The following is a 26,622-nucleotide window of genomic DNA, read 5'->3' as shown; positions in this document are numbered from 1 at the left end:
GATTTAATTATGAACCACCCAACTAAGGTCAGGGCTTTGTTATTAAAGTTCATTGTTAACCTGGTTGAATTCACTGGTGAGATCATAGCTTTGAAGAAATGAATCATGAATTTCCTGGGTTCCCTGGAAACTACTGGTGACTAACAAAGAGAAATGATTCTAGTAGAGGATAGCAAAAGAATTCCTCTTTCTAAATTTAAAAGACCCTATGGAGAAGGCATACATGGAGATTTCCCACAAAGGAGAAAATTTAATCTGCATAGACTATACTACCCAAAGATAATATACATTCTCAGGTTCTCAGAAAATTAATTTAAACTTCTGGCATTTTATGATACGATATTTTGTAAGACTTAATGGGAGTCATGTATAGGATTTAATCTCATTATGATAAGGTATTAAAGGAAAAGGGTAAAATTACAAATTTGCTCCATTGATTTTTGCTCTTGTATCATAGACTTTTAGTGAGTGGCTATTTCAAGTTCTTTAGTTAGTCCCACGTTTCAAGTACTAGAGACGCTGTCCTCTCATGGTGACTTCTTCCATAGGAAGTGTATCTGCTTTCTTCCTAAGAAGAACTAAGACCTTCAATGCATGCCATTTAAGATACTCCGTGGGTTTTGGTCCACCTGAAGACAGAAGTGAAGCTAGATGAGAATCTTACCCTTAATTAAGAGTAAGAAAACAAGTGTCTCATGTTTACCTTGGCAATGAGGGCTCGCAGTGTCGCAAAGCAGTGAGTCAGGTAGGTGGTACTTTGATCACAGCTTAGGGAATTCACCAGGACCCTCAGAACGCCTCCCAGCAGGCTGTCTTTACAGTCCAGCGCTGAGCTTGCCTAGGGGCCGGAAGAACAGCATTACTGAATCCCTGATGTGCAGTGAGCTGAGGGCTGAAGACAGGAGAGGCTGCTGAACGTTATCTCGGGACCTGATGTTCCATTGCTCTCATTGGAAGGTCTTCAGGGTTTGGTGAGCCACCATCTATTGTCATTCTCTAACCATGAGAACTGAAGACTGATTTCCAAACTCCTAATTGATTTGGGACTTTTGCCCAATTCTGGCTTCCTAAATGAAGCACACCTCCCTCTATCCTGGGCCAAAGCTTTTGGAATGCTCTTTCTTTGTATACAAGGCCTAGCTTGCCTTGTGGGCTTCAAAACACAATGTGGGTTTCCCAGTACAACAGAGGTGTCAGTGATGTTTCTACATAGAAGCTTATTTATCAGCTACAGCAGAACTAAAAGTACCAAGGATAATAGTAACTAAGTTTCACCTTTCTTGGAAAATTACAAATACATTTTGAGGCCTGATGTTAGGTACAGAATGTTTAAGGTTGAGTCATATAAAGATACCATCAATGTGATGTCAAGCATTTATGTTATCAGAGATATCAAAGTCATTAAATATACTTGAGTCATTTGTGGATGCTCAAGTCCTTTATATAAAATGGTACAATATTTGCGTATAACCTACACATATTATTAAATCATCCCTAGATTACTTTAAATACTTAAAACAATGTAAATGCTACATAAATCCTTGTTATAACATGTGGTTTAGGGAAAAAATGATACGAAAGAAAAAAGGGACTGTACATGTTCAATATAGATGAAAATATTTTTGGGGGAGGGGTACCAGGAATTGATCTTAGGGGCACTCAACTACTGAGCCCATATCCCTAGCTCTATTTATTTATTTATTGTATTTTATTTAGAGACAGGGTCTCACTGAATTACTTAGTGCCTCATCCTTGCTGAGGCTGGCTTTGAACTCATGATTCTCCTGTCTCAGCCTCCAGAGCCACTGGGATTATAGGCATGAGCCACTGTGCCCAGCGTAGATGCAATTTTTTCCTTAATATTTTCAATCCATGGTTGGAGTTTCCATGTACACAGAACTGGCAGATATGGAGGGCTGACTGTACTTTTCTATAGCAGGAATGGCAAACTTATGGGATAAATGACTTTCCTTCAGTAATTTGAATCCAAAATAAACATCATTTACCCTACTTAGCAATATTTTTTAATCTAATCCAGTCATAAGAACAGCTCCTATATCAGACAGGGACCATCATTCAACTGGATTAGACCCATCAGGAAAAAAACAAAAACAAAAACCAGTTAACCACCCTGGGTCTAGATATTAAATCAGAATTTCACCATTTGAATTATAAATTTGGCATACTCTTGGGCCAATTTAACCATGGTCAGCTCATCAAACACATCTTTCCAAGTGAGCAGTAAGTCCAAGAAGCCAGAAGAATGTTTGGTATCTCTGGAGTTTATAAGGTGGATGTTATTGTAAGTAGTAACCTGTCAACTTCACTTTTTAAAAGGATCACTATTTGTTTCTTTCACAATTTTGAATAAAGATTTCCTTCTTAAATTCCAGTGAACACATTCATCTTAAGCAAATTAGGTCAAGCTGTTAGTTTTTCTCACCTGGATAATGTTTTCCTGCATGTCCAGGATGATTAGATTTGCTTCTGTAGCCAGATTGCCACTGATCAAGGCTTCTTGATCTAACTCTGCCTTTGTTCTAAGAAACAAAAAGAAGTTCAAATTAACACACAAATCAAAGCTGGCCAGGTTCTAGTAATGGTGATCTTTGCACCAAAGCATAAGGAAATCTTTGGAAGAGTCAACTTAGAAATGAAAACAAAAGCAGCTGGCCTCAAGTAACTAAGGTGTGCAGGCATTTTCTGAAATTCATGTGTGGTTAGAAAGATTCTGTATTTCACCATATAATTGTCATGGATTTTAGAACATTTTTTTTTTTTTTTGCAATAGGTGGGGTATAACTATGATGTGAAATTTTAAAAACAATTATGCTGGTTCCTTAGAAATCATTTATTACTAATGTGTCTTTGCTGCAAGATTAGGATGCACTGAATACTCGTGAATGTACATTAATGTAGTGGTGACGATTATGTGGTGAAATACTGTTATCGAGGTAAAGTTTCCAGGTCATTCTCATCCCTACTATTATTAATAATGATGACAACTATAAAAATAACAAGATGGGCAGAGAAGCAATCACTGGCTGCTATTAGCAATTAGGGGAGCCCATTAGATTATTGCCTAAAGCCTCAGGGCCATGCCTGTATTTCATGCATGAGAACTCTGGATCTGTGGTGGGGGAGGAGGAAGACCCTGCAATATGCAGGAGAGACTGGGTGTGGTGTGAATTTGGCAAACAGTGACGATGCTGGGTTAGAAAAGGGTGATGCTTTAGAACAGGGGCAGTTCAGTTTCTTAGCTTCCCAAAGACCATGTTGGGAAGCTAAGAGACTGAGTTGGGGTTGGTCAGCCAGGTATGGGACATTTTGTCTTTTTTTTTCCAATGGAAAGCAAAGACTGCATTCCCATGGGGCAGATCATCTAACTGATATCACTCACTAGGGAATGGGAAATTGCCAGGTGCTGCTCTTCTATTAGGTTTCATTTTAAGGAAATATGGACTAGTCCATGCATTCTCACAAAATTCAACTAAGATTGGAAAGGGATAAAGTAAGCCCCCACCCCCAACAGTTTTGCTTTCCATGGTTCAGTTATTCATGGTCAATTGCAGCCTAAAGAAATTAAATGAAAAAATCCGGAAGTACACAATTAATTAATTTAAATTGTATGCCAATGTGAATAGTATGCTGTCCCACTCTATTCTGCCAGGTGAATCACTGCTTTTTCCAGTATCTCCAATGCTGTACACTCTACCCACCCATCGGTTACTTATTAGCTGTCTTGCTTATCAGTTTCTCCATGCTTACATACAGAATTTGGTAACATCTGAAGTTTTAAGCACCCATTGGGATTCTTGGAATGTATCCCCTGTGGACAAGGGGGAGTACTATATTTTGTATCATCATCCACATTTAGTTTCCAGGGAAGGGAGGTGTGAAAAAATGACTTTTTTAAAGTGACACTAGTGGCCAAGATGTAATTTTGGAGCTGGGGCATCATGCTGTCTGCTCACATATCTTAAGACGACCAAGGCTACTACTTAGATGTTCTCCAGTATCCTTAACCCACTGGAGGACATACAGTTTATTACATACATCTGATGATCAGAGTAAACATTTCTGTGTAATTTAACTGTTTCCACAATTAGGAATAGGCTCTCAGGTCCCAAGTTGCTTCACATGCCTCACCCCATTCTCCAAGAGAAAGCATTTATGTACTATAAATGAAATTTAAAAGCTTTCTTTGTTGTTGTTAAATTACTGGTATCAAAAATACTGTCAATGTGTAATCAACACAAAACTTCCTAGTGAAATATAAAATATGGCATGTACTTTTATTACTTCTCATTTCAAAATAGCTACATGTGGCTGGTGGCTACTATAATGGACAGTGCAGATCTAGAGTATCCTTATCTGTTTTTTTAATTCTAATTTTTTATTGCAGTTAAACTATATAGAACAAAGTTTACTATTTTAATCATGTTAGAATGTGCTCAGTGGGATTAAGTAACTTCACATTGTTATGCAACCATCACCACCACTACTCTGGGGTTCAAAAAGCCTACCAGCTATTTCTTTAAAACCATGTTCTCAGACTTAGCTGCACAATAGAGTCATGTGGCAGTTTTACAAATACTGATTCCTGGGCTCCACCACTGCAGATTATGAATTAGGGTATCTTTGGGCACTTTGAAATTAGGAGCTTTAAAAGCCCCCTGGGTGATTCTAATGTGCAGCCCATGTTGAAAATTACTGCTCTAAAAGAAATAGAGTGAAAATAATTAAAAAGTGTTCTGGTGAATGAGACCAAAAAAAAAAAAAAAAAGATGAAAGAGACAACTCAAGTAATTACAAAAAGTTCCCAAAGAGCTGGGGTGAGAAGTTCTAATTTTTCTATGCTATAGCCACTGAGGTCTGCAGGTGTGCATCATTAGCTCTAATAATGAATAGCCCACCAGGTAGCTCAGGGCTAAGAACTAACCTAGACAGAACTGGCAGGCTCTGCATGCTAAGATTCAGCATTATGTTGTTATTGCAAAAAAAAAAGGGAGAGGTTTCCCAAATCATCCATTTATGTGGCCCAGGCAAAACAGACTTTGTTATTCTCTATTTTAAATCTCATAGACGACCTAACCAACTAAGCAATTCTGTACTTACTATACGCAGATTGTTGTTGTTGTACATTATCTAATCTAGAATGTATAGACTCTTAGAGCCAAGTATCTTACAAATCAGTTTAGGGAACTTGGAGCAAGAATAAAATACCCAAAGCAAATAGGCATTATTTTATGTTTTTTGGGGGTACCAGGGATTGAACTCAGGGGCATTCATCCACTGAGCCACATCCTCAGCCCTATTTTGTATTTTATTTACAGACAGGGTCTCACTAATTTGTTTAGTGTTTTGCTTTTGCTGAGGTTGGCTTTGAACTCTGATCCTCCTGTCTCAGCCTCCTGAGCCGCTGGGATTACAGGCATGCACCACCGTGCCCAGCAGACATTATTAATAAGATCAATGACTGGGTTTTCCAAAGTAACATCTGTAACAAATTTCTTTGATGTTCTAAAATAAATTTCACTCCCCAAAGTTCCATAAATGGGCCAGAATATTCTATAGTGACAGCAAAGATATGAACTCGTATTTATTTACAAAGCAATAGTGTTACTCAAGTCTTCCCATCTTTTTCTATGATGTGTGTGTCATATGCCAAGGGGATGTTCTGCTTATGCCTTGTCAAGTGTGTGTGTGGTCTTCAACAATTCAATGTTGTGCTCTGTGAGCTGTGGGATTCATTAGGCTATCTGTTGTAAGAGGCAGAGGAGATATGCACCATCTATTCAAATATATTTAATTTTGTCTCTCATTTGTCTAAGTTGTTGCATATAATTGCTGCACTGTCTTGTGCTCTACCTATATATCTCTCTCATTACAATCCAAACAGGATTTTTATTCTTTCATTTCTTTATACTTTTTTTCTGACTGTGATATATATCATAACACTGCAGGAAATCCAGCAAAGTATAAAAAGAAAATAATTGCCTATATTCCCAATACCCAAAGAAAACCACTAGAAATATTCTGATAAATTTCCTTCCAGTTTATTAAAAATGCATTTATTTATAATTAAAGATTTGAAATTATATCCTAAAACCAGATGTCTATCCTGCTTCTGTTCACTTAATTATTTTTCAGAGGCCATTTCCCCATGTCATTAAAATTGTCATTTTTATGGCAACCTAATATTTTGTTATATGTTTTCCTATGTTGTAGTGTTTAAAGTGTTTCTAATTTTTAAAAACAATTTCAAGTAATACTGACATGAATATCCCTGACTATACATCTTTGAACGCATTTCCAAATAGGGTTCAAAGGATTCAGTAGGGATTTGAAACTATATGGTATTGGGCACTTTGTCCCATGTTCTGTAATTCCCCACTCTCTATTAGTAGCTTTCATTAAGCTACCTGAGGTTGCTTAATATTAATTTTTTAAAATGCTTATCAATGTGATGCATGTTTAATAGCTGGCAATCACAACTCCTTTAAACCTTTGAACATCATGGGTCCCTGGGTGGAGAATATTTATACAGATGAAGATGCTTCATTTTCTTACCCATGGAAGGATGCAGTTGTTTCAGTAATACAAGTAGCCTGGGAAAAATGGTTTTGGACTTAAAATAAAGGTAGAACACAGTTGCTGAGTGACTCACTTATCTGACTTCTCATTAGCTTGCCGCCAATGTGTCTGCTCTTTCTTCCATCTCAAATTTTCATTTAGGCCTGGAAATCGGTCATTCCCTAGGAGTTAAGAAATGCATGATAGGAATTTGATTAGCATGAAACCCTTTAAGATAACCAGAAATTCCATAACAAGCTCAACTGAGAGGACTCAGAACCATTTCTCCAGTTAATTAGTCTGTGCAGGATGCTGAGAGGAGACAAAGCCACCGTGCCTATGTCTGGGTGGTCTGCTCTTTGATTCACAGGGTACAGGCTTAGCATCCCTGCCTTTCTGGGGTATCAAGGAGCATATTTTTCATATTTTTAAATATTTTCACTGAATTATTGGAGATAGCCGGTGTCAAATGAAGGTACCTTGTCACCACCAAAAATGCTGAGCTCCCTCCAAGCTCCCTGCTATTGAGTCCTGTTGAACAGAACGAGCTGTCTTTCTGTTGTATTGTGAGCACAGAGACTAAGACACAGAGCACGTGAACATTTCACTCTATTATTGTAGAGTGATGAGCTCCACCTTCTGAGGTCTTTCCTGGTATGGCAGGGTCCTTAGAGGACTCGAACACTCTGAAGCCCGTTTGGGAAATTGGTTCCATTCCAATAATGCCCTGAATGATTTGGGGGAGATGATCTTAGGCCCAGAAGGCTCTAATTTCTTGATCATGCTCCAGAGGGATTAGTTAAATATCCTCTAAAGAGGCCTCTGCCTGGAGGGAGACATGTCCCAACTCATCCATGATTCATATTCTTGGATGTGACCTTTATCCACCACCAAGTTTTCACTCAAACATGCCATCAGGGGCCATTTTGAGAATTCTTTGATCTGAGTAGCAGCTTTCCCTTAGAGGCACAGGGCTAATCTTATATACACCATGCATAGAATTCCAGGATCTTCTGCCTCTGCTGTTATTGCAAATGTCCCATGAGAGTGATTTCCAGAGGAACTTCCTTCCCACAAAGGATGCAGAGGGGTTAACAGAAAGCAGGGAAAGGCTTCCTCACATACCTGGAGTCCTGCGGCGCATCATCTCCCCTCTGGCCCCTTCGCCCCGGAGCAAAGCCTCTTCCAGTCTAGCCTTGACATCCCTCGACTTCTGCAGGACTTGGGTACTGACTTTGTCAGAACTCTGCTTTCCCTGGGCAGGATAGAAGCAGTTTGGTGAGGTATTTATTGATGGGAGAATCATCAAAACATAATACTCCAGTTAAGTTGGCCAACATGTACATGTAGCTTGACATGTAGTACAAGAGGCACCATTCTGGAGAGTCTTACAGCTGAAACCCTATTAACAGAAATGGGGCTTTCTGCAGAAGGTTGAGCTCTTTTCCCTTTAGAATGATCATATGTATAAATGCAAATAGGCTGTGGATTTGAATACAGAAACATGAAAAACTAACAATGCCACCATTGGCCTTGCAAAGGGGAAGAGTAACAAGACAGGATTGAACTTGGGAGATTAGTGCAGGTATAAATTTGAGATACCCTGCACTTACCTTATATTCAAAACAGGAGACACAGATGAAAAGCAGGTCTAAAATTCTGTTTAATTGCATTGATGGCAGGTCAGCAATCCACTTCCTAATGAGACTCTGATCAGCATTTTTCATGATCCAGAGGAAGCAAATCATGAGATTGCGGGTGGTGTCGGCGTTCAGCATATTATACTGCTTATAGGGCTGGGAGGAGGCAGGGGAAGAAGTCAAGTAACATAAAAACCAAAAGCTGAGGGATGATAATTTCTCAGAGATTTCTCAGAACATGGGGGCCATCTTTTCCTTGTCTGGGGATGCTTCCAGTAGCCCTGCCTTTCCTGGGCAGGAAAGCTGTGTTCTCTGGAGCTGGGCTGCTCACCAGGGGCACTGTTTGAGGCAGATTTCAGCCACATAATAGAAGAACATACTCTGTCTTAGGGAGTGATGTGGTCTATTGGTTAGCTCTGGACCATGGCTAAACTTTTCAGTGATACAAATGGGTTTTCTCTCTTTCTTTCTTTTTTTTAAAAATATATTTTTAGTTGTAGTTGGACACAATCCCTTTATCTTATTTACTTTTATGAGGTGCTGAAGATCAAACCCAGTGTCTTGCATGTGCTAGGTGAGCACTTTACTGCTGAACCACAACCTTAGCCCCCAAATGGGTTTTCTTGCTGCTAAGATCTTTGAATATTACTTCTTGAAGCCAGACAGATGTAAGGTTGGACTTACAGAAGAGAACTAGTTTGGCTAGGCACCATGAATAACTGTTTAAGATTTTAGCTTCTTTGTTACATAGTCTGAAATATAACATGAGAGTCATGAACTGCCTGATAAATTAATCAAATCCATAAATTAGTGGAGTCTTCTGTAATATGAATTTAACAGTAATTCCTTTTTGGCAGTGGGTGGGGTATGGATGCTCAAACCATTTGTTATTCTACTCTGGCCACAAGTGCTAAGCACACTTTCTGTTACTCATCAAGTCAACAACAATATGCAGCTGCACCCTTGGTTTTTGTGGCGTAACTAATATCCAGTGGAATGTAGTGGTGAAATTGCAATGAGGTATTTGTGAATTATGTGAAGGAAATGTTAGTTTTGGATGGAAATAGAGAGATGATGAAGTTACTTCAACTTGAATTACCCTTGGTGTGTTGACAAGAAGTAATGAAATCCTTAGATATAACTTCACAGGGAATATGTTCTAACAGGTGCACTTGGGGCTTCTGCGTTCCTTCCTTAGAGGCAAATGATATAAAAGGCAAAGGCTGCCTCGAGTGGGTACCTTTGATTAGAAGGATCTCAGAGAGGTGGAGGAGGTCAGAACACACAATATTTATCAGACTGTAAGATCAGTGATGTCAAATCTCAAACATTCTTTCCTTTTGTTTCTTACTAAGTGCTGGAGGAAGAGAAGAAAGTCATCTAGCAAAGAGGAGCTGGGCCAAAACCCTGTCTTCTCAGATACAGCCAGGTTGAATTCTCTACAGATATATATCTTACACTGAAATGCAGAAGTAAATTAAGATGGGGGACACAGTGCTGTTTTGACAAGTGTTAGAGCTCATCAACAAATAGTGATGAATCCCACCTCAGGTGACTAGAAGGCCCATTCCTGGAGTAGCACCTCCTTAAGCCACAGAGTTTGTGCAAAAGGACAGAGCCAAACAAATTTCATAGGTTCCGTGGGGACCAGGAAAGCTGAAGTCTTTTGCTTGAGAAGCATATATTCCAAGCTTCTGGCCACTTCAATCTTTTTTTGGAGGCGGACTCAGTACAACTAAGCACAGCCCAGGACACCAACATAAGGAAGCCTTGGTTTGATCTTTTTTGTAAAGATCTCCGAGTTCCCAAGTTCACCTCTTTCCAAGTTTCCTGAAACGTGAACTCAGCCATTGGGGCTGCCTAGATCTGAGCTGAAAGTCTCTCACTGTTGTAGGAAACCTTCTCTGATCTGTTTTCCTAGAGCCAACCTCACTGTAATTCCTTTCAGCACAGAGTAACCATCACTGCTAGCTGTAAGCTGGGCTCCCTCATCTGAAGAGGGGAGAAGACACAAGCAAAAATTAAGCCAGAGAAATATGCACTACATACCAAGGAAGATAGCATCGTTCCACTTGTCTTCAGATTAAAATGATTCCCTGCTATGGCCAGGGCGACGTTCTGGTTAATTGCACTGGGTCCATCTTGTTCTTCATCAGATCCACTGGTGCGGCTTTTCCCACTAACAGCTGCAGTCAAAATATCACAGGAGATGTCAAGCCAAAGTTGGCATTCCCTGTGATATCACCCAATGTCCAGTCAGTGACTGGGACCTTCCTAGTCACTAAAATCAGCAGTCATTTTAAACTTGATGTTTAAATTATTTATTATTTTATTAATAATGTTACCATATGTAGCAAAAAGCAGCCAAAATGTTGCTGAACACAAGATTAGGCTGGAAATGATTTTTTCAAATTGCAAAAATAAAAGCTTTCATAATAGCTTTCTGCAATATAATTTTTTAACTTATTTATTTTAAATCATTGAAAAGAATCTGTGATTATGTAATGAAGCAAGTATCTTATAATAGATCTCAAAGATCCAAAAGTACCAGAATAATGTTATTTTCATAAATTCAGCAATAATTCATTAAATTTCAAATGTTTGGAGTGAATGTTAACTTATTGCCCCTATATAATATAGACATATCCATATTTATACATAGGACTAGATATGCACAAACGAAAAGGGGCCAACCATTTAAAAGGCTGCTTTTTTTTTTAAAAGAGAGAGAGAGAGAGAGAATTTTATATATATATATATATATATATATATATTTTTTTTTTTTTTAAGTTTTTTCGGCAGACACAACATCTTTGTTTGTATGTGGTGCTGAGGATCAAACCCGGGCCACATGCATGCCAGGCGAGCATGTTACCGCTTGAGCCACATCCCCAGCCCTAAAAGGCTGCTTTTAAAGAATGCTACCAGTCACATACAGAGACCATTCCTTCAATTTTTGGAAAAGTATGTTAAAGCACCTGACATCAACTGGTTCACTAAAAACCAATTGGACCTGTCAACACCATAGCAATTTGGATCTTCAGTTTTTCAGAGAAAAATTAAGTGTAGACAACATTTCTTGTGCTAAAGTTCTAAAAGCAGACTCAAATTTTAGAAATAACAATTCACTGTTGTGTTTTAAGGCAACTGGGTTTTTAAACAAATAATGAAGTAAATAGCACATAGAAATTATGTAAGACCTGGTAACATTATCAAAACCAAAAAATTATGTTCTCTAATTCATACAAGGCATTACAGAAGTGATCTCCAAAGGCAATAGTTCTGTTATTATATATCATGCTTTGTGCTGTGTAGTTATAGAGTTCATCATACACTAGCAGATCAAGGAGTACATGAATGAATGGACAAGTACTTTCTGAACAAAACATACATATGGTTATGTGTCTTTTTTTTTTTTTAAACTAATAGGGACCTGGGTTAAGAAGATTTGGAGGCCACAGCTACGAAGCCTCACTCATACAAGAGTACCAGCACTAGAGCTAACAAGAGAGACTTATTCTGGGTGGGGAGTGGGCATTTGGCAGGGCCCCTCATCAGTCCAGGAAGGAAACACAAGGGGTCCTTACCTGTGAAGTCATAGAGCTGTGGCAAAGCATCCAAAATGATGCCAACCAAAGGTAGGTAAAGGGCAGCAATTTTGACCTTCATTTCAGGTTTGACACACCGTGGGTCCAGGTCATGTGAACTTAGCAGGCTGTGGATGGCACTGACAGCTTTCCTTTGCACTTTGCTGATTCTGTTGGCACAATGCGGAGAGCTACAGATTACAGCAAAGGAAAACTGAGAAACATGCTCTAAACAAACAAACAAAAAAAAGTGATCAAGAAACTCCTGAGCAATGAGGTGACAATGTGAAAACTAAGCAAAATAGGGTAGTTGTATCTAGAATCCAGTAGCAGACTGTTCTAATCCTGAATCTGTGGGTAGAAGTGTCTAGAACCCAGTGGCAGACTGTTCTAATCCTGAATCTATTGTTTATCATGATGTTTTCAAGTTTCTCATGTTGTAGCATGAGAACTTCATTTCTTTTTTTTAATATTTATTTTTTAGTTGTAGTTGGACACAATACCTTTATTTCACTTATTTATTTTTATGTGGTGCTGAGGATTGAAACCAGGGTCTCGCATATGCGAGGCGAGCGTTCTACCACTGAGCCACAACCCCAGCCCCAGAACTTCATTTCTTTTTAGTTTTGAAATAATGATGTTTGTTGTCAGGTATGGTGGTACACTTCTGGTGTCAAATCCAAGAAACTATTGACCAATCAATGTTTATGAAAATTACCACTATGATTTTATCTAAATATTTTATAGTTTAATTCTCACACTGAGGTCTTTGATCTATTAGATAAAAATTATTACCACTATTAATTTTTGTAATATAGTGTGAGGTAGACATTCAACTTCACTATTCTAAATGTGGATATCTAGTTGTCTCCGCAACATTTGTTAAAAACACTCTTCTCTGCCCCTTAATTGTTTTAAGCACTCTTTCAAAAATCAATTGACTATAAGCTCACATGCCTGCAATTCCAGCGACTCAGGGTGCTGAGACAGGAGGATCACAAGAGATCAACTTAGCAAGACCCTGTCTTAAAATAAAAACTAGAGCAGGGTGTGGTGGTGCATGCCTGTAATCCCAGTGGCTGGGGAGGCTAAAATAGGAGGATCGCGAGTTCAAAGCCAGTCTCAGCAAAAAGTGAGGTGCTAAGCAACTCAGAGAGACCCTGTCTCTAAATAAAATACAAAATACAGCTGGGGATGTGGCTCAGTGTTTGAGTGCCCCTGAGTTCAATCCCCGGTACAACCCCCCCTCAAAAAAAAAAAAAACAAAAAAACCCTATTGACTATAAATGTAAGGATTTATTTCTGGACTCAATTTGCCCTATGTCTACCTTTATTTCAAACTGCATAGTCTTGAGTACTTTTGCTTTGCAATAAGTTTTGATTATTGGGAAGTGTGAGTCTTCCAATTTTAAAATTCCTTTTAAAAGTTGTTTTGGCTATGCTGGGTTACTTGAAATTCCTCACAAATTTTAGGATCAGCTTATTAATTTCTGCAAAGAAGCCAGCTGAGATTTCGGGAGGAATGCACTGACTCTGTAGATGGACTTGGGGAACAGTGCCATCTGAACAATCTTAAGTTTTCCTATTCATAAATATGTGATATGCCTCCATTTTTAAAGATCTTTATTTATTTAACACTGTTTTGTCATTTTCAGTGTTCAAGTCTTGTACTTCTTTAGCTTGATTTATTCCTAAGTACTTTCTTCTTTTTGATGTTATTTTAAATGGAATTGTTTTCTTAATTTCATTTTCAGATTGTTTACTGTAAGTGTATAGAAATACAATTGATCTCTGTACATTGATCTTATACTCTGCAACCTTAGTGAACTCATTAGTTCTAATAGCTTTTTAGTGAATTCTTTTAGGATTTTCTATAAACAAGATTATGCTACCTGAGACTCAATAAAGAGTTTCACGTCTTCCTTTCTAATATCAATATTCCTTTCTAATACCAATGTCTTTTATTATACTTCCTTGCCTTTTTTTGCCCTGGATATAACTTCTAGCACAATGTTGAATAAAAATGACAAAGGTGGACATTTCTGTCTTGTTCCTGATCTTAGGAGAAAAGCATTCAGACTTTCACTGATAAATATCAGGCTAGCTGTGGGTTTTCCACAGAGGTCCTTAGTCAAGATGAGGAGGTTTTATTTGTTTGTTTGTTTTTATTTGTAAAGTGTCTGCCGAGTGTATTTATCAGGAAGGGATATGAGGTTTTATCAAATGCATTTTTTGCATCTATCAAAATAATTGTTTTTTTTGGGGGGGGGTTGTTGTTCTTTTCTTCTATTGATGTGATGCATTAGATCAATTGGCGTTCAGATGCTAAACTTATCTCCCACTCCTGGATAATTCCTAATTTTCCATGGTGTGAAATCTTTTTTCCTGTGATGTCTTTGCCTGGTTTTAGTTACAGGGTAATGTTGACTTCATAGGAAGGGCTGCAAAATGTTCCCTTCTCTTCTATTCTTTGGAAGAGTCTAAAAAGGGATTGGGGTTAATTCTTCTTTAAATATTTGGTAGAATTCTCTAGTAAAACTCCCTGGTTCTGGGCATTTTTTCCTAGGACATATTTATTTATTTATTTATTCACTAGCTAGCTCAAGCTCTACTTGTTGTAGATCTATCGGACTTTCTGTTTCTTCTTGGAGTCAGTTTTAGCAGTTTGTCTTTTTAGGATTTTGTACATTTAAACTAGGCTATCTGATTTTCTGATTCTTGTTGTATAATTCTTCAAAGTATTTTTTAAAATCCTTTTTATTTCTCTAAAATAGTGATATCTCTCTCTCTCTCTCTCTCTCTCTCTCTCTCTCTCTCTCTCTCTCTCTCCTTTATTCTCTCTTTTCTTTCTGTACTGGGGATTGAACCCTGGGGTGCCCTACCACTGAACTACATCCCCAACTCTTTTAAATTTTTATTTTGAGTTAGGGTTTCACAAAGTTGCTCAGCCTGGCCTTGAAAGTGTGATCCTTCTGCCTCAGCCTCCTCCGCGGTTGCTGGGGATTTCAGGTGTGTGCCATCTCCCCAGGTCCTTTCAGTCTCAATTTTAGTAATTTGAGTTTTTTACTTTTTTCTTGGTTAGCCTATCTAAACGTTTGTCAATTTTGATGATATTTTCAAATAATGAGCTTTTAGTTATGCTGATTTTTTCCTCTCGTTTTTCTCTTCTTTATTTCATTACTTTGGCTGTAATCTTGATTATTTTCTACTATCTGCTTGCTTTGGGTTTCATTTGCCCTTCTTTTCATAGTTTGGTATATATTCTTTTGACATTTTATTAAAACCATGTATAGATATTTACTTATTTAGGAATAGTAAAAACTAAAATTATAATAAAAAAGTAGGTTGTATTTATCCCCAAAGAAATGTGCTCTAATGTCCACCGAAAACCACACAGAAGAATGTTCAAATCAACTTTTCTCACAATAGCCCCAAGTGGATGCTTCTGTCTATAGTAGAAAAATTGTTGTATACTAATGTAAAGGAATACTAAAACAAAAAAGAACTCCTGATATATACAACCATACACTGAAGGCTACTACAGGTATAATGTTCAGTAAAAGAAGGTGAAGTTCAGAAAATACTAGTCTCTGGTAGAACAGATCAGATCAGAACAGTGGTTGTCTATAGGGACTAAAGCTGAGAGGGGGCAACAGGGAATTTCCTGGGGTGCTAGAAACACCCTATATCTCTGTCTGGCTGGTAGTTACCCAAGAGTGTTCATACGTGAAAGTTAATTACACTTCAGATTGCAGCCTTTTAATGCATATGAATTATACCCCAATAAACAGTAAATGAGATAAAAAACCTAGTATGTGGAAGCTAACCTTTGAAGTTCCGTTTTTAAAATACGCTTTTTAAAAATTTTTAAATATGCTATTTCAGAATCTAGGGTTAGATAGAAAATATTAAATGAATTTTCAAATGACTCAGATTCTTACAACCTGCCTTTGAGAAGCTGTTCTTGTTCTGACTACCATCTCAGTCTGTGGTCCTGGCAGTGGGCCGTGTTCTGAATAAGGCACTACAATTTGCTAGCTTAACACAAAGATGCTAAGCAATTTCCAAATGCTTGAAAAACACCACGGCATTAATGATGCATGGACACTTGTGGATACACCCAGGCCCAAGAATTCCAGGGAGACCCACTGAAAACAAGCTGAGGCTGCTTATAGGGATCCAATGACTGAGATGTGTCCCATCGGCTCTTGCCCCACAGGTGGGTAGGTCTATTAATTGTTTTGGCAGCAAAAGAAAACACTGATCAATAGGAAGTTTTGTAAAAGGAAAAAAAAATTTTCTGAGGTTTTAGCCCACCTGGTAGAGTCCTGACAGTATTTCTAATAACTTTCCAGGAGTGTAACAGACAACTCAGCAATCAGGGATTATTGTGTTGCCAAAGAGTGACACTGTTAATTAGTTTCTCTCTAGGGGTTGGAAAAGGTACTTGGTTTGTGTGTTTGAAGAATGTATCTACCTGATTAAGCATAATTACAAGATGGTCTCTGAACATACTCTACCCCGTTGCTAGTAATATCACAGCTTCAATTTTACAAGGAATCAAAAACAGATGTCAGAGCTATTTCCAACAAGACAGAATGGAGTATAACACCTAGTGCTAAAATAAATACAAAAGATTAGAAACCACTTAAAGGAATGTATCAAAGGACAATTAGGAAATTGGGCATGTTTGTATAGGAAAGCAATATCCTTTGTGTTCCAACTTTCTTCTCAGCACCTTATCAGCATATGTGTCAAGGTATTTTTTGTTGCTATAGTTAGAGGGTAAAAAATTCTAGTGAAAAATTGGGAGTAATTTAATTACAGTCAAACCAATATGGAATTGAAGCCATGGACCAATATCAAGGCCAGATACTGCCGTATACCTCCTGGGTGCTGAGACATAGAGGAGGTGAAAGAATGGTAAGTCCCGATCCTATGGCATCTTCCTTAGCCTGGCGAGGCCTGACCACGAGAAGCCTACTAGAGACAAAGGGCAACTGCCTTCTCAGAAGTTATTTCCTTTGTCAGCACTGAGCTAAGCAGCATCTTGCTGTTGCCTTTGAGTGCTCACACCTTTGTTAAAATGGCTTTGTTTAATGGTGCTGGGAAAACTGGAAATCCATATGCAACAAAATGAAACTGAATCCCTTTCTCTCGCCATGCACAAAAGTTAATTCAAAATGGATCAAGGAGCTTGATATCAAATCAGAGACACGCCGTCTGATAGAAGAAAAAGTTGGCTACGATCTACAGTCGGTGGGGTCGGGCTCCAAATTCCTCAATAGGACACCCATAGCACAAAAGTTAATAACTAGAATCAACAAATGGGACTTACTCAAACTAAAAAGTTTTTTCTCAGCAAAAGAAACAATAAGAGAGGTAAATAGAGAGCCTACATCCTGGGAACAAATCTTTACTCCTCACACTTCAGATAGAGCCCTAATATCCAGAGTATACAAAGAACTCAAAAAATTAGACAACAAGAGAACAAACAACCCAATCAACAAATGGGCCAAGGACCTGAACAGACACTTCTCAGAGGAGGACATACAATCAATCAACAAGTACATGAAAAAATGCTCACCATCTCTAGCTGTCAGAGAAATGCAAATCAAAACCACCCTAAGATACCATCTCACTCCAGTTAGATTGGCAGCCATTAGGAAGTCAAACAACAAGTGCTGGCGAGGATGTGGGGAAAAGGGTACACTTGTACATTGCTGGTGGGACTGCAAATTGGTGCAGCCAATTTGGAAAGCAGTATGGAGATTTCTTGGAAAGCTGGGAATGGAGCCACCATTTGACCCAGCTATTCCCCTTCTCGGTCTATTCCCTAAAGACCTAAAAAGAGCATGCTACAGGGACACTGCTACATCGATGTTCATAGCAGCACAATTCACAATAGCAAGACTGTGGAACCAACCTAGATGCCCTTCAATAGATGAATGGATAAAAAAAATGTGGCATTTATACACAATGGAGTATTACTCTGCATTAAAAAATGACAAAATCATAGAATTTACAGGGAAATGGATGGCATTAGAGCAGATTATGCTAAGTGAAGCTAGCCAATCCCTAAAAAACAAATGCCAAATATCTTCTTTGATATAAGGAGAGTAACTAAGAACAGAGTAGGGTCGAAGAGCATGAGAAGAAGATTAACATTAAACAGGGATGAGAGGTGGGAGGGAAAGGGAGAGAGAAGGGAAATTGCATGGAAATGGAAGGAGACCCTCAGAGTTATACAAAAGTACATACAAGAGGAAGTGAGGGGAAAGGGAAAAATAATACAAGGGGGACAAATGAATGTCAGTAGAGGGGGCAGAGAGAGAAGAGGGGAGGGGAGGGGAGGGGAGGGGGGATAGTAGAGGATAGGAAAGGCAGCAGAACACAACAGACACTAGTATGGCAATATGTAAATCAATGGATGTGTAACTGATGTGATTCTGCAATCTGTATATGGGGTAAAAATGGGAGCTCATAACCCACTTGAATCAAAGTGTGAAATATGATATATCAAGAACTATGTAATGTTTTGAACAGCCAACAATAAAAAATTTAAAAAAAAAATGGCTTTGTTTGGGCTGGGTGTGTAGCTCAGTGGTAGAGCACATGTTTAGCAGGCATAAGGCCCTGGGCTCAATCCCCAAACCCCCACCCAACTTCATTCGTTGGGAGCTCATTAAGCAGAGCTTCCTTGGTAAATTCCACTGAATGAATAAACAAGTGACTTTTAAAAAGTCACTTTGTTGCCGGGCGCCGTGGTGCACACCTGTGATCCCAGCCGGCGTGGGAGGCTGAGGCAGGAGGATGGCAAGTTTAAAGTCAGCCTCAGCAAAAGCGAGGGGCTAAGCAACTCTGTCTCTAAATAAAATACAAAATAGGGCTGGTCAAGTGCCTCTGAGTTCAATCCCCAGTACCAAAAAAAAGTCACTTTGTGGTTCTCCTCCCTGTCCATGCCTTTCTACATTCCCATGAGCGCCATTTTTTTTCAAAACAAGGATGCTGTTGAATGGTAGAGTTTTTCACTGAGGACAAGAAGTTGAACTGTTGGGGCTGGGGTTGTAGCTCAGTGGTAGAGCACTTGCGTAGCATGTGAGAGGCCCTGGGTTCGATCCTCTGCACCACACAAATAAATAAAATAAAGGTATTATATCCATCTACAACTATAAAAAATATTTTTTAAAAAAGAAGTTGAACTGTAAACTTTATTATGGAGTATGTTTTTTCCCCTTTTGCATTGTGTTCCATTTTAAATGTCAGAAACATACCCTTCCCCTTCAGCATCCAGTGCGGCAGCCAGTTCTGTAAAGAGGAGCCCAGTGAGAAAGTGCTGCTGGCGGTACTCTGGAGTCAGATCAAACATGCTGGCAATCTTCTGGTCCTGGAAACTGGAGCAGGAACTTGAGTTCTACAGAAAAGCAAATGACAATTTTATGAGTAATACAAACTGTAATTAGGGGCTGGGGTTGGCTCAGCGGTAGAACACTCGCCTAGCACGTACGAGGCCCTGGGTTCGATCCTCAGCACCACGTAAAAATAAATAAATAAATAAATAAATAAATATATATATATATATATATATATATATATATATATATATTTTAAAGAAAGAACTGTAATTAAAATAGCCATGGCTAGTATGTATGGAGCGCTTGCTCTGGCCTGGCCTCGTGAGCACTTCTGGTGAAAAGGTCTCACATGACAGGTGAGGAAACAGAGGTATAGCATGGTTACTTTGCTTTCCTGTTTCCACAGATGGAGGATTGCCAACTGGGAAAGATGAAGACGAAGCTCTCAGGGTCTATTGAAAAATGGACAATGCCCCTCCCCCCTTGAAATCCAAGCTGAGGATTAAAATTGCAGGATAAAATGTGTTTAGAGAAATGAGAACTGCATTCAGGCCTGTGGCTATGGCCTGTTTATTCAGCAACACTTCTGAAGATGGCTCAGGCACACTCTCTGAAGTTGAGGGGCCTGGAACCAGAAGAAGTGTCAGGCAGGAAAATGTCAGATTTACCAGTCCAAGACAATGCCTGTTTTGTGTTCTTATCCAGGGAGCCCAGTTACACTTCAGTAAGAGCATCTAAAGAGAACTCCTTCGAGCTCTGGCGAGCCTGGTCACTTCGGAAGTCAGAAATGTTGGGGGAGAGGACCAAGGGCAAGGTGAGCCTAAGGTAGTCTTGGGACCTAGCCTGCAGGGCAGCTGTAGCATAAAGAGGAGACATTTGAAATCGCTCCTTGTCAGTAAGATCTCTCCATTCACATTAATATGGTGGGTATCCAAGATACAGCATGCCATCTGCCATGGAGGACTCAGGTTTTGTTTTCAAATTTGTGTCAATATAAAGGAATATGCAGCCGAAAAAGAACCTAAGATTCAGAAATCTTGTCAGCTTCCCTGAGCTATTAGTTTGTTTTCTGTAAATGGAATGCGACTATAAAACAGCATTTCCTTAAGATTTTTCTAGAGGACATTAGTCCCTTCAGAAATCTATAGGGAACAATGCTTTCCACAGTCAAAATAACTTTGGGAATCACTGTGCATTACACATACTTCCTTGGACATCAACAATTTATACTAACATGCTAAAGGCTCTTGGATGGTCTACTGCCAAAGGAAAAAAAAAGAAAAAGAAAACAAAACAACAACAACACCTGGTTAACACAAGATTTCCCAAACTTATTTGACTTTGGAATCCTGTATATGCATAATGTAATAACCAGTTAAAATCAGACAAAGGAAGATTTGAGAATCTTCTGTAAGTTTCTTAATTTTCATAAGCTTATGGATTCCTTGCTATACTTAGCCTTATCAGGAACCCTTGAGCCTAGGAAGAAAACATATTATTTAGCTTATAAATTATTAGTTAAGATAGGACATCTTCAGAGTAGCACACCATCCATATCTGTATCAACTGATTTGGTTTGAATAACTTGATTTTATTTCTAATTAATAAGACCAACATTTGTAGAAAACACATGATTGAATTTAGTTAATTAAATGAAACAGCTTGAATAAATCCTTTAGCTGACTGCTTACCTGGGAAGATATGGAGGGACAAGGAGATGTTGGTGCAGTATCAGCATTCATAAAGAAGAGGTTCAGGTTGAGGTAGTGTTCGTGGCTACAGAGGATTCTCAGGAACTCCAGCCTCATGGAAATGAGCGTTGGAAGGTTATTAAGCTTGGCTGAGAGCTGGAAAGGAAAATGAAAAGAAGAATGAAGTATAAATGGAGTTGAGGGTGACAGACAGTAATATCTTTCCTCCACAGGTTAAGATAATCATTTAATAAAAATTAATCTTATATGGCAACAGATGGCAAATTCTGCATTACAGGAAGGCCCAATAAGTAAGTTTTTATTCATGACTTTCCCTTAATGATTCTAGCCTATAAGCTGCCCCAAATGAGGCGCCCGTCCCTGATCCCCACTTTGTCGACTTGGCAAGCCCATATTGAACCTAAGCTTGAGGTATGTCTCCGTGTAACAGAAGTAATTTTACTGAAAACCCCACTGTGTCTGAGACACTAAATGAAAGGAGTTGACTTTCCACAGGGCCATGTGAAATGAACGGAATATGACTGGGTGACCTTAAGGCCCCAAGTGTTCTCTTGTAGTTTCTGATTAAAAGCCCCATTGGAAAGTCATCAAACCAGCTCCTTAGAGGAAGGTGTCGAAGTACCTAGGAAAGTATCAACTAACTACAAAAAAAAAAAAAAAAAAATCAAGGAGTTTGCTCCAAAGTGGGAGAAAAGGAAATGGGGGAGAAAGAAAGAGAGCTATAAGGGGTCTTAGGGTAAACCTTTGCTTAAAAAGTAAATCATGAAACAAGCAATGAAAGTAGCCAATGGGGACAGTTTGGAAAACGCCTCCCTCCCTGCTGATGAGCTGAACAGCAGAAGCACCCACAATCAAGGGCAGCTCCCCATAGACAAAGCAGGGTGTGGAGGCTGATGGGCCTTGCACCCTCAGTATTTCATCATGAACACCCTCTTGCCCCAGCAGAGTCGCACAGGGCATCTCATCCTTGCAAATAGACAAGGATGGTCTTCATTCACTTTAAGGGCAATTTTCTGAGCTATGTAATTTAAATCTTCAGCCAGTTTAAGAGAAGTCAGCATGTTGTGGGGGCATTTTACCTATAGACTCAAGCCACAGATATTTTCTCAAAACAGATTAACGCCATTATAATATTTAAAAAAAATAAAACTTCTGTGTAAGGATAGTGTCTAGAATCTGTCTCCTTTCCATGAACACTCCTGCCTGACTTTGGACCAGTGAGGCCTCCAGCAAATGGAACTAATTAGAATTTGGTCACATCTTCTCACTTAAGGTCACTCAAAAAGAGCTGTTGGGTGATCAGAATTTGAAAGTACAAGTATTGTTTAGAAATGAGGAGGGGGGTGCAGTTCCTGACATGTTCTCTCCAGAGGTTGGGGGACCCACAGCGAAGTGTCAGTGACTTTCTTGAGGGATGCGTGTTAACCTAGTGGCACATTGTAAGAGACAAATAATTAAAGAAGCAGATTTATCTGTTGTTAACAACTATTAGTAAGAGACTGATAAGAGACTGATATTACATACTGGTAATATCAGTGACTTCTGAGGCAAGAGGATTGCAAGTTTGAGGCCAGCCTGGGAACTTACTAAGACCCTGTCTGAAAAAGAACGACTGGAAATGTAGCCTAGTGGTAGTGTACCATTGACTGTGACTGAGGGCAGTAACCTTTTGAGGTTACCGTGTGCCACAATGATGCTAGACAATATCTATGGATGTCACTAGCAGACAGAGCAACGAACCATAGTGTTAAAGCCTGATTAAGTCCAATTCAGCCTGACTTTTTTACCCTGAGGAAGCCTCAGTGAAGATTGGTGGTTCCAAATCACAGAAGCAGCAAATGGCACCGCTGGAATTAGAACACAGGTCTCTAGACCCCCAATCTAAGGCTCTTAGGAAGTTGAAACCAAAGAGGAAAAAGGCAGCTAAGATAAAATGGAAGAATTTGAAAGAGAAAGAGAGTGAAGAGAAAAGAAAGGATAGAGTAAAAAGAAATTAAAACATACATTTTTCAGGGTAGGTGGATGTCTACTGTGGATTGTATTTTTTCTTTTTGAAAGGAAAACCAACAACGCACATATAGCAATGTGTGCACAGGGCCTCCGGCTGTGTTCTAGGGTCTCTTTTCTAAACATCAGACTTCAAGTTTTGAAAACAGATTAACTTGTATTCAAAATTCATCCAGTGACCTAGAATTCTGAACACCTGAACAGGAGGACAGAGAGGAATGAAGGATTTCCTCTGTCATCAACTCTGGTGGATCTCATGGTCTGCCGCAGGGCAGGCGAAGCTCTGGGACTCTGACATTGCCTTAGTATTCTCTTCTATCATTCTGCTTCATTACTAGGATGTCCTTTAGAAAATCATGAGCTTTGTTTTGTTTGGAGAAGGATGTTATATAAACAAGCCAAAGATAGTCTCTCTAGACTGGCTCCTGAGTTTTCTATCCTGACTGACACCCAACATATAAGCTCACACCAAACTTGAATTTTTACATATTCCATTATGTGAAAAATAGATCTAACAAGAAGATTTTTAGCCTTTCAGCACCTGACTGCTTTGTAGATCCCAGGAAACCTCACTGGACAGCTGTTTCCTATTGATAAGGTAGAGCCTTGTAATTCCAAGGCACCAAGTGGCTACAGTCCTTTGGACCTCCTCTGACTCAGAGACCCCCCACCGTGCTGCAGAGCCACACCACCTAGATAGGCATGCCTCCTCACCCCACTCTCTCCCCTGGAAGTTTCCTACTCCTTGGAGTGGTTAGTTCCCCTTGTAAGCTCTTGTCCTGGGAAAGACCTTTTCTCTCATGCAACCCTGTCCACATGCCACCCAATGAAGCTTGAGTGCCACTGTTTCTTGTCATTGTATCTTTTTACTCAATCACCCCCCACCATCTCTTGAACTGCTACAAGGGAGAATTCTTTTATTTAAAAAATAAGGAAGTTGAAGATTCATGTAATTTGAAGGACTTAAAGTAACTAAGTTACTAACTGCAAAGATCCAGGTGGCAGGGGAAAGGGGAAAGGAATGATGGTGGAATGAATCTGACATAACTTTCCTATGTAGATGTATGAATATGCCACACTGAATCTCACCATTGTGTATATCCACAAGAAATTAATTTAAAAAATAACTATGGGTAAAGGCAGAAAGATCAGTAGAGGGAAGGGAGCAGGGAGTGGGCAGAGGGAAGGGGAAGGAGAGGTAATGGGGTTTGAATTAGAACAAGATGTACTCCATGCTTGTATAATTATGTCAAAATGGATTCTACTGTCATGTATAACTAAAAAGGACCAATTTAAAAAAAAAGCACCAAGTGGCAATGGTGGTGATGGTGGGGGTGATGATGTTTAGAGGTGATGTTGATGGATATGATGATGTTAGTTGAGGTGGTGATGGTGGACATGGTGATGCTGATGGACATGGTGATATTGGTGGAGGTGGTGATGGTGAAGATGGTGGGTATGCAGGAGATGACAATGGTGGCAATCGTGGTGATAGCAGCAATAATGGTGGTAGTGGTTGCTAGAGTAGGAATATGTTAAGAGATGAGTAGCAACGATAGCTATTATTAAATTACCATTGTTAGAGCATTTCACAGGAGACAATGAAAGAAGGAAGAATCACATTAAACATTGGGGGGAGAGGGCAGGGATATGGGGGTAGAAATGATAGTAGAATGAATTGAACATCATTACCCTACTTGCATATATGATTACACAATTTGTGTAACTCCACAACATGTACAACCAGAAAAATGAGAAGTTATACTCCATTCATGTATGATGTGTCAAAACGCATTCGACTATCATGTACAACTAATTAGAACAAATGAAAAATAATAAAAAAAATATATATATGGAAATCACTGAAAACAAAATTGAGAGATAACATTGAAAAACTGTATTTGGATTATAACATATTTGCATTGAGGCTCAGTGACATTCAATCTATATGATTTCATCAAAATGTCACAACAGCAATTTAATTAATTACCCTAACAGGTACAAAGAGACCTCCTACTTTGAACTAGGCCTGATTAAAGAAAAAAATGCAGTCATGTAATTTCTATTAAATATTAAATTGGAGAAATCAAATCATATCACTAACAAGTTTTGGTTGCCACAGAGGAACTTGCTGACTGGGTTGGAAACACTCCAAGTAAACTAGTGTGTTGGGAGGTGTTCATGGCATAGACTCGAGAAACGTTCCATATTGCCACACTCTCTAACGTGGCCATGAACATAACAAGCAGCACATCGGAGAGGGAAGGCATGAAATAGCTCCCAGAAACTCTCACCTGGTTGCAGTAATGTTTGATCAGGTTAAACACAAAGCCGCGGTCCATGAGTGAGAGAAGGTCGTACAAGAAGAAAGCCAGGCTGATGTTGATCTTTTCTGCCTGTTCATTTTCCTTAAAAACAAACATACAAATAATTTCATGTAAGCCCTGAACATCAGGTCCCTGGTTGGGAACACTGGGAGAGGCAAATCCTATTATATTAGCCATTGTCCCTCTGGTTGCATTGGGTAAACCAGATTAAGTATGAAAAATTGTAGCTAATATAACTTAGCTCTTATCTGATGCTATGACTATTGGGTTGACTCAGGTGATTTTTTTCCGTGCTGTTAATATTTTGGTGCATTTCCTTCTAGCCACCCTTTTCCCTACATGTGTATTTGTATATCTATAATTGAGCTCCTTCTCTGTTTACAAGGCTGTGATCTGACTTTTTTTTTTCCTCCCCAAGCCATCTGGAAATGTATCACTATCTTCAATGAGACACACATTCTTAATTTGTAAGGATTATTGCAGAAAATCCAGTCAGGATAAAAGAATCAGATTTTTAAAAGTATTCTTTTTAGTTGTTGATAGACCTTTATTTTATTTACTTATATGTGGTACTGAGAATCGAACCCAGTGCCTTACACATGCCAGGCAAGTGCGCTGCTGCTGAGCCACAACCCCAGCCCCAAGAATCAGTTTTTACCTAATTTTTTTTTTTCTTTTTGGTACTGGGGATTGAACTCAGGGGTACTTAACTACTGAGCCAGCTCTTTTTTGAATTTTATTTAGAGATAGGGTCTCACTGAGTTGCTTAGCGCCTCACTAAATTGCTAAGGCTGGCTTTGAACTCATGATCTTTCTGCCTCAGTTTCTTGAACCACTGGGATTACAGGCACATACCATCATGCCCAGAAACTTTTTTTTTTCCCAGTTAGGCAGCATTCCCAGCCCAAAAGAGGTTCTAGTCATACTTGGTAAAGTGAATTCTTATATAAATTGGGGCCAGTTTTTTTTTTCTTAATTTTCATTTTCATTTTTTAATCACTTCTCAGTAATAAATTAGAAATTTTACAGTACTTCAGAGTCATCAGGGATGCACCTTCTCATGTTTATGTTATTCATTCTTAGAATGATAAACCAATTTTCTCTGACACTATTGAAAATATAATTTGAAAATATTTTCCTCTTTTTTATGATTTACAGTTTGAAAATTCAGGCCAACCTGACCAATCACTGGGATGGATAGAGAACTAATAAACAGGTTCCCAGAACAACAGTAAGAAATCCTTGAGCTTTCCTGCCATTCCCCACATGGCCATTTCTCTTGAGTAGTTTATATGACTGTCTGAATACCTGGGTATATAATTTCTAGTCTGGACTTTTCTGCAAGCTGTGTGACTTAGAAAATGTGTCAATCCACTGTGCCTTATTTTTATGCCTACCAATATGGAGATACTATTGTT

At 39.0% G+C, this 26,622-nt stretch overlaps 1 protein-coding gene across 7 annotated transcripts in view; it reads right to left on the bottom strand.

Annotated features, from left to right (window-relative positions):
* The window catches only part of Dock8 (dedicator of cytokinesis 8), a 232,118-nt gene that overhangs the window by 44,360 nt on the left and 161,136 nt on the right, over positions 1–26,622 (bottom strand). For 6 of the 7 annotated variants that reach the window (XM_046459393.2, XM_046459388.2, XM_046459389.2 and 3 more), the window contains 10 exons: positions 25,172–25,285; positions 20,850–21,005; positions 19,078–19,217; positions 11,804–11,994; positions 10,266–10,402; positions 8,190–8,372; positions 7,702–7,831; positions 6,671–6,758; positions 2,444–2,540; positions 704–838 (listed from right to left, as the gene is read on the bottom strand). In XM_046459393.2, coding sequence (XP_046315349.1) covers positions 704–838; positions 2,444–2,540; positions 6,671–6,758; positions 7,702–7,831; positions 8,190–8,372; positions 10,266–10,402; positions 11,804–11,994; positions 19,078–19,217; positions 20,850–21,005; positions 25,172–25,285 — 1,371 coding nt within the window. The remainder of the gene's footprint in view (positions 1–703; positions 839–2,443; positions 2,541–6,670; positions 6,759–7,701; positions 7,832–8,189; positions 8,373–10,265; positions 10,403–11,803; positions 11,995–19,077; positions 19,218–20,849; positions 21,006–25,171; positions 25,286–26,622) is intronic. The other variant, XM_046459390.2, reaches the window with a different exon arrangement.

The sequence above is a fragment of the Marmota monax genome, unplaced genomic scaffold (genome assembly GCF_021218885.2).
Source record: "Marmota monax isolate L192 unplaced genomic scaffold, Marmota_monax_Labrador192_F-V1.1 WCK01_AAM20220418_F8-fsc00059, whole genome shotgun sequence".
NCBI classification, from domain to species: domain Eukaryota; kingdom Metazoa; phylum Chordata; class Mammalia; order Rodentia; family Sciuridae; genus Marmota; species Marmota monax.
Note: the sequence above shows the minus strand (reverse complement) of the source record. Positions and strands in the feature narration are given on the sequence as shown.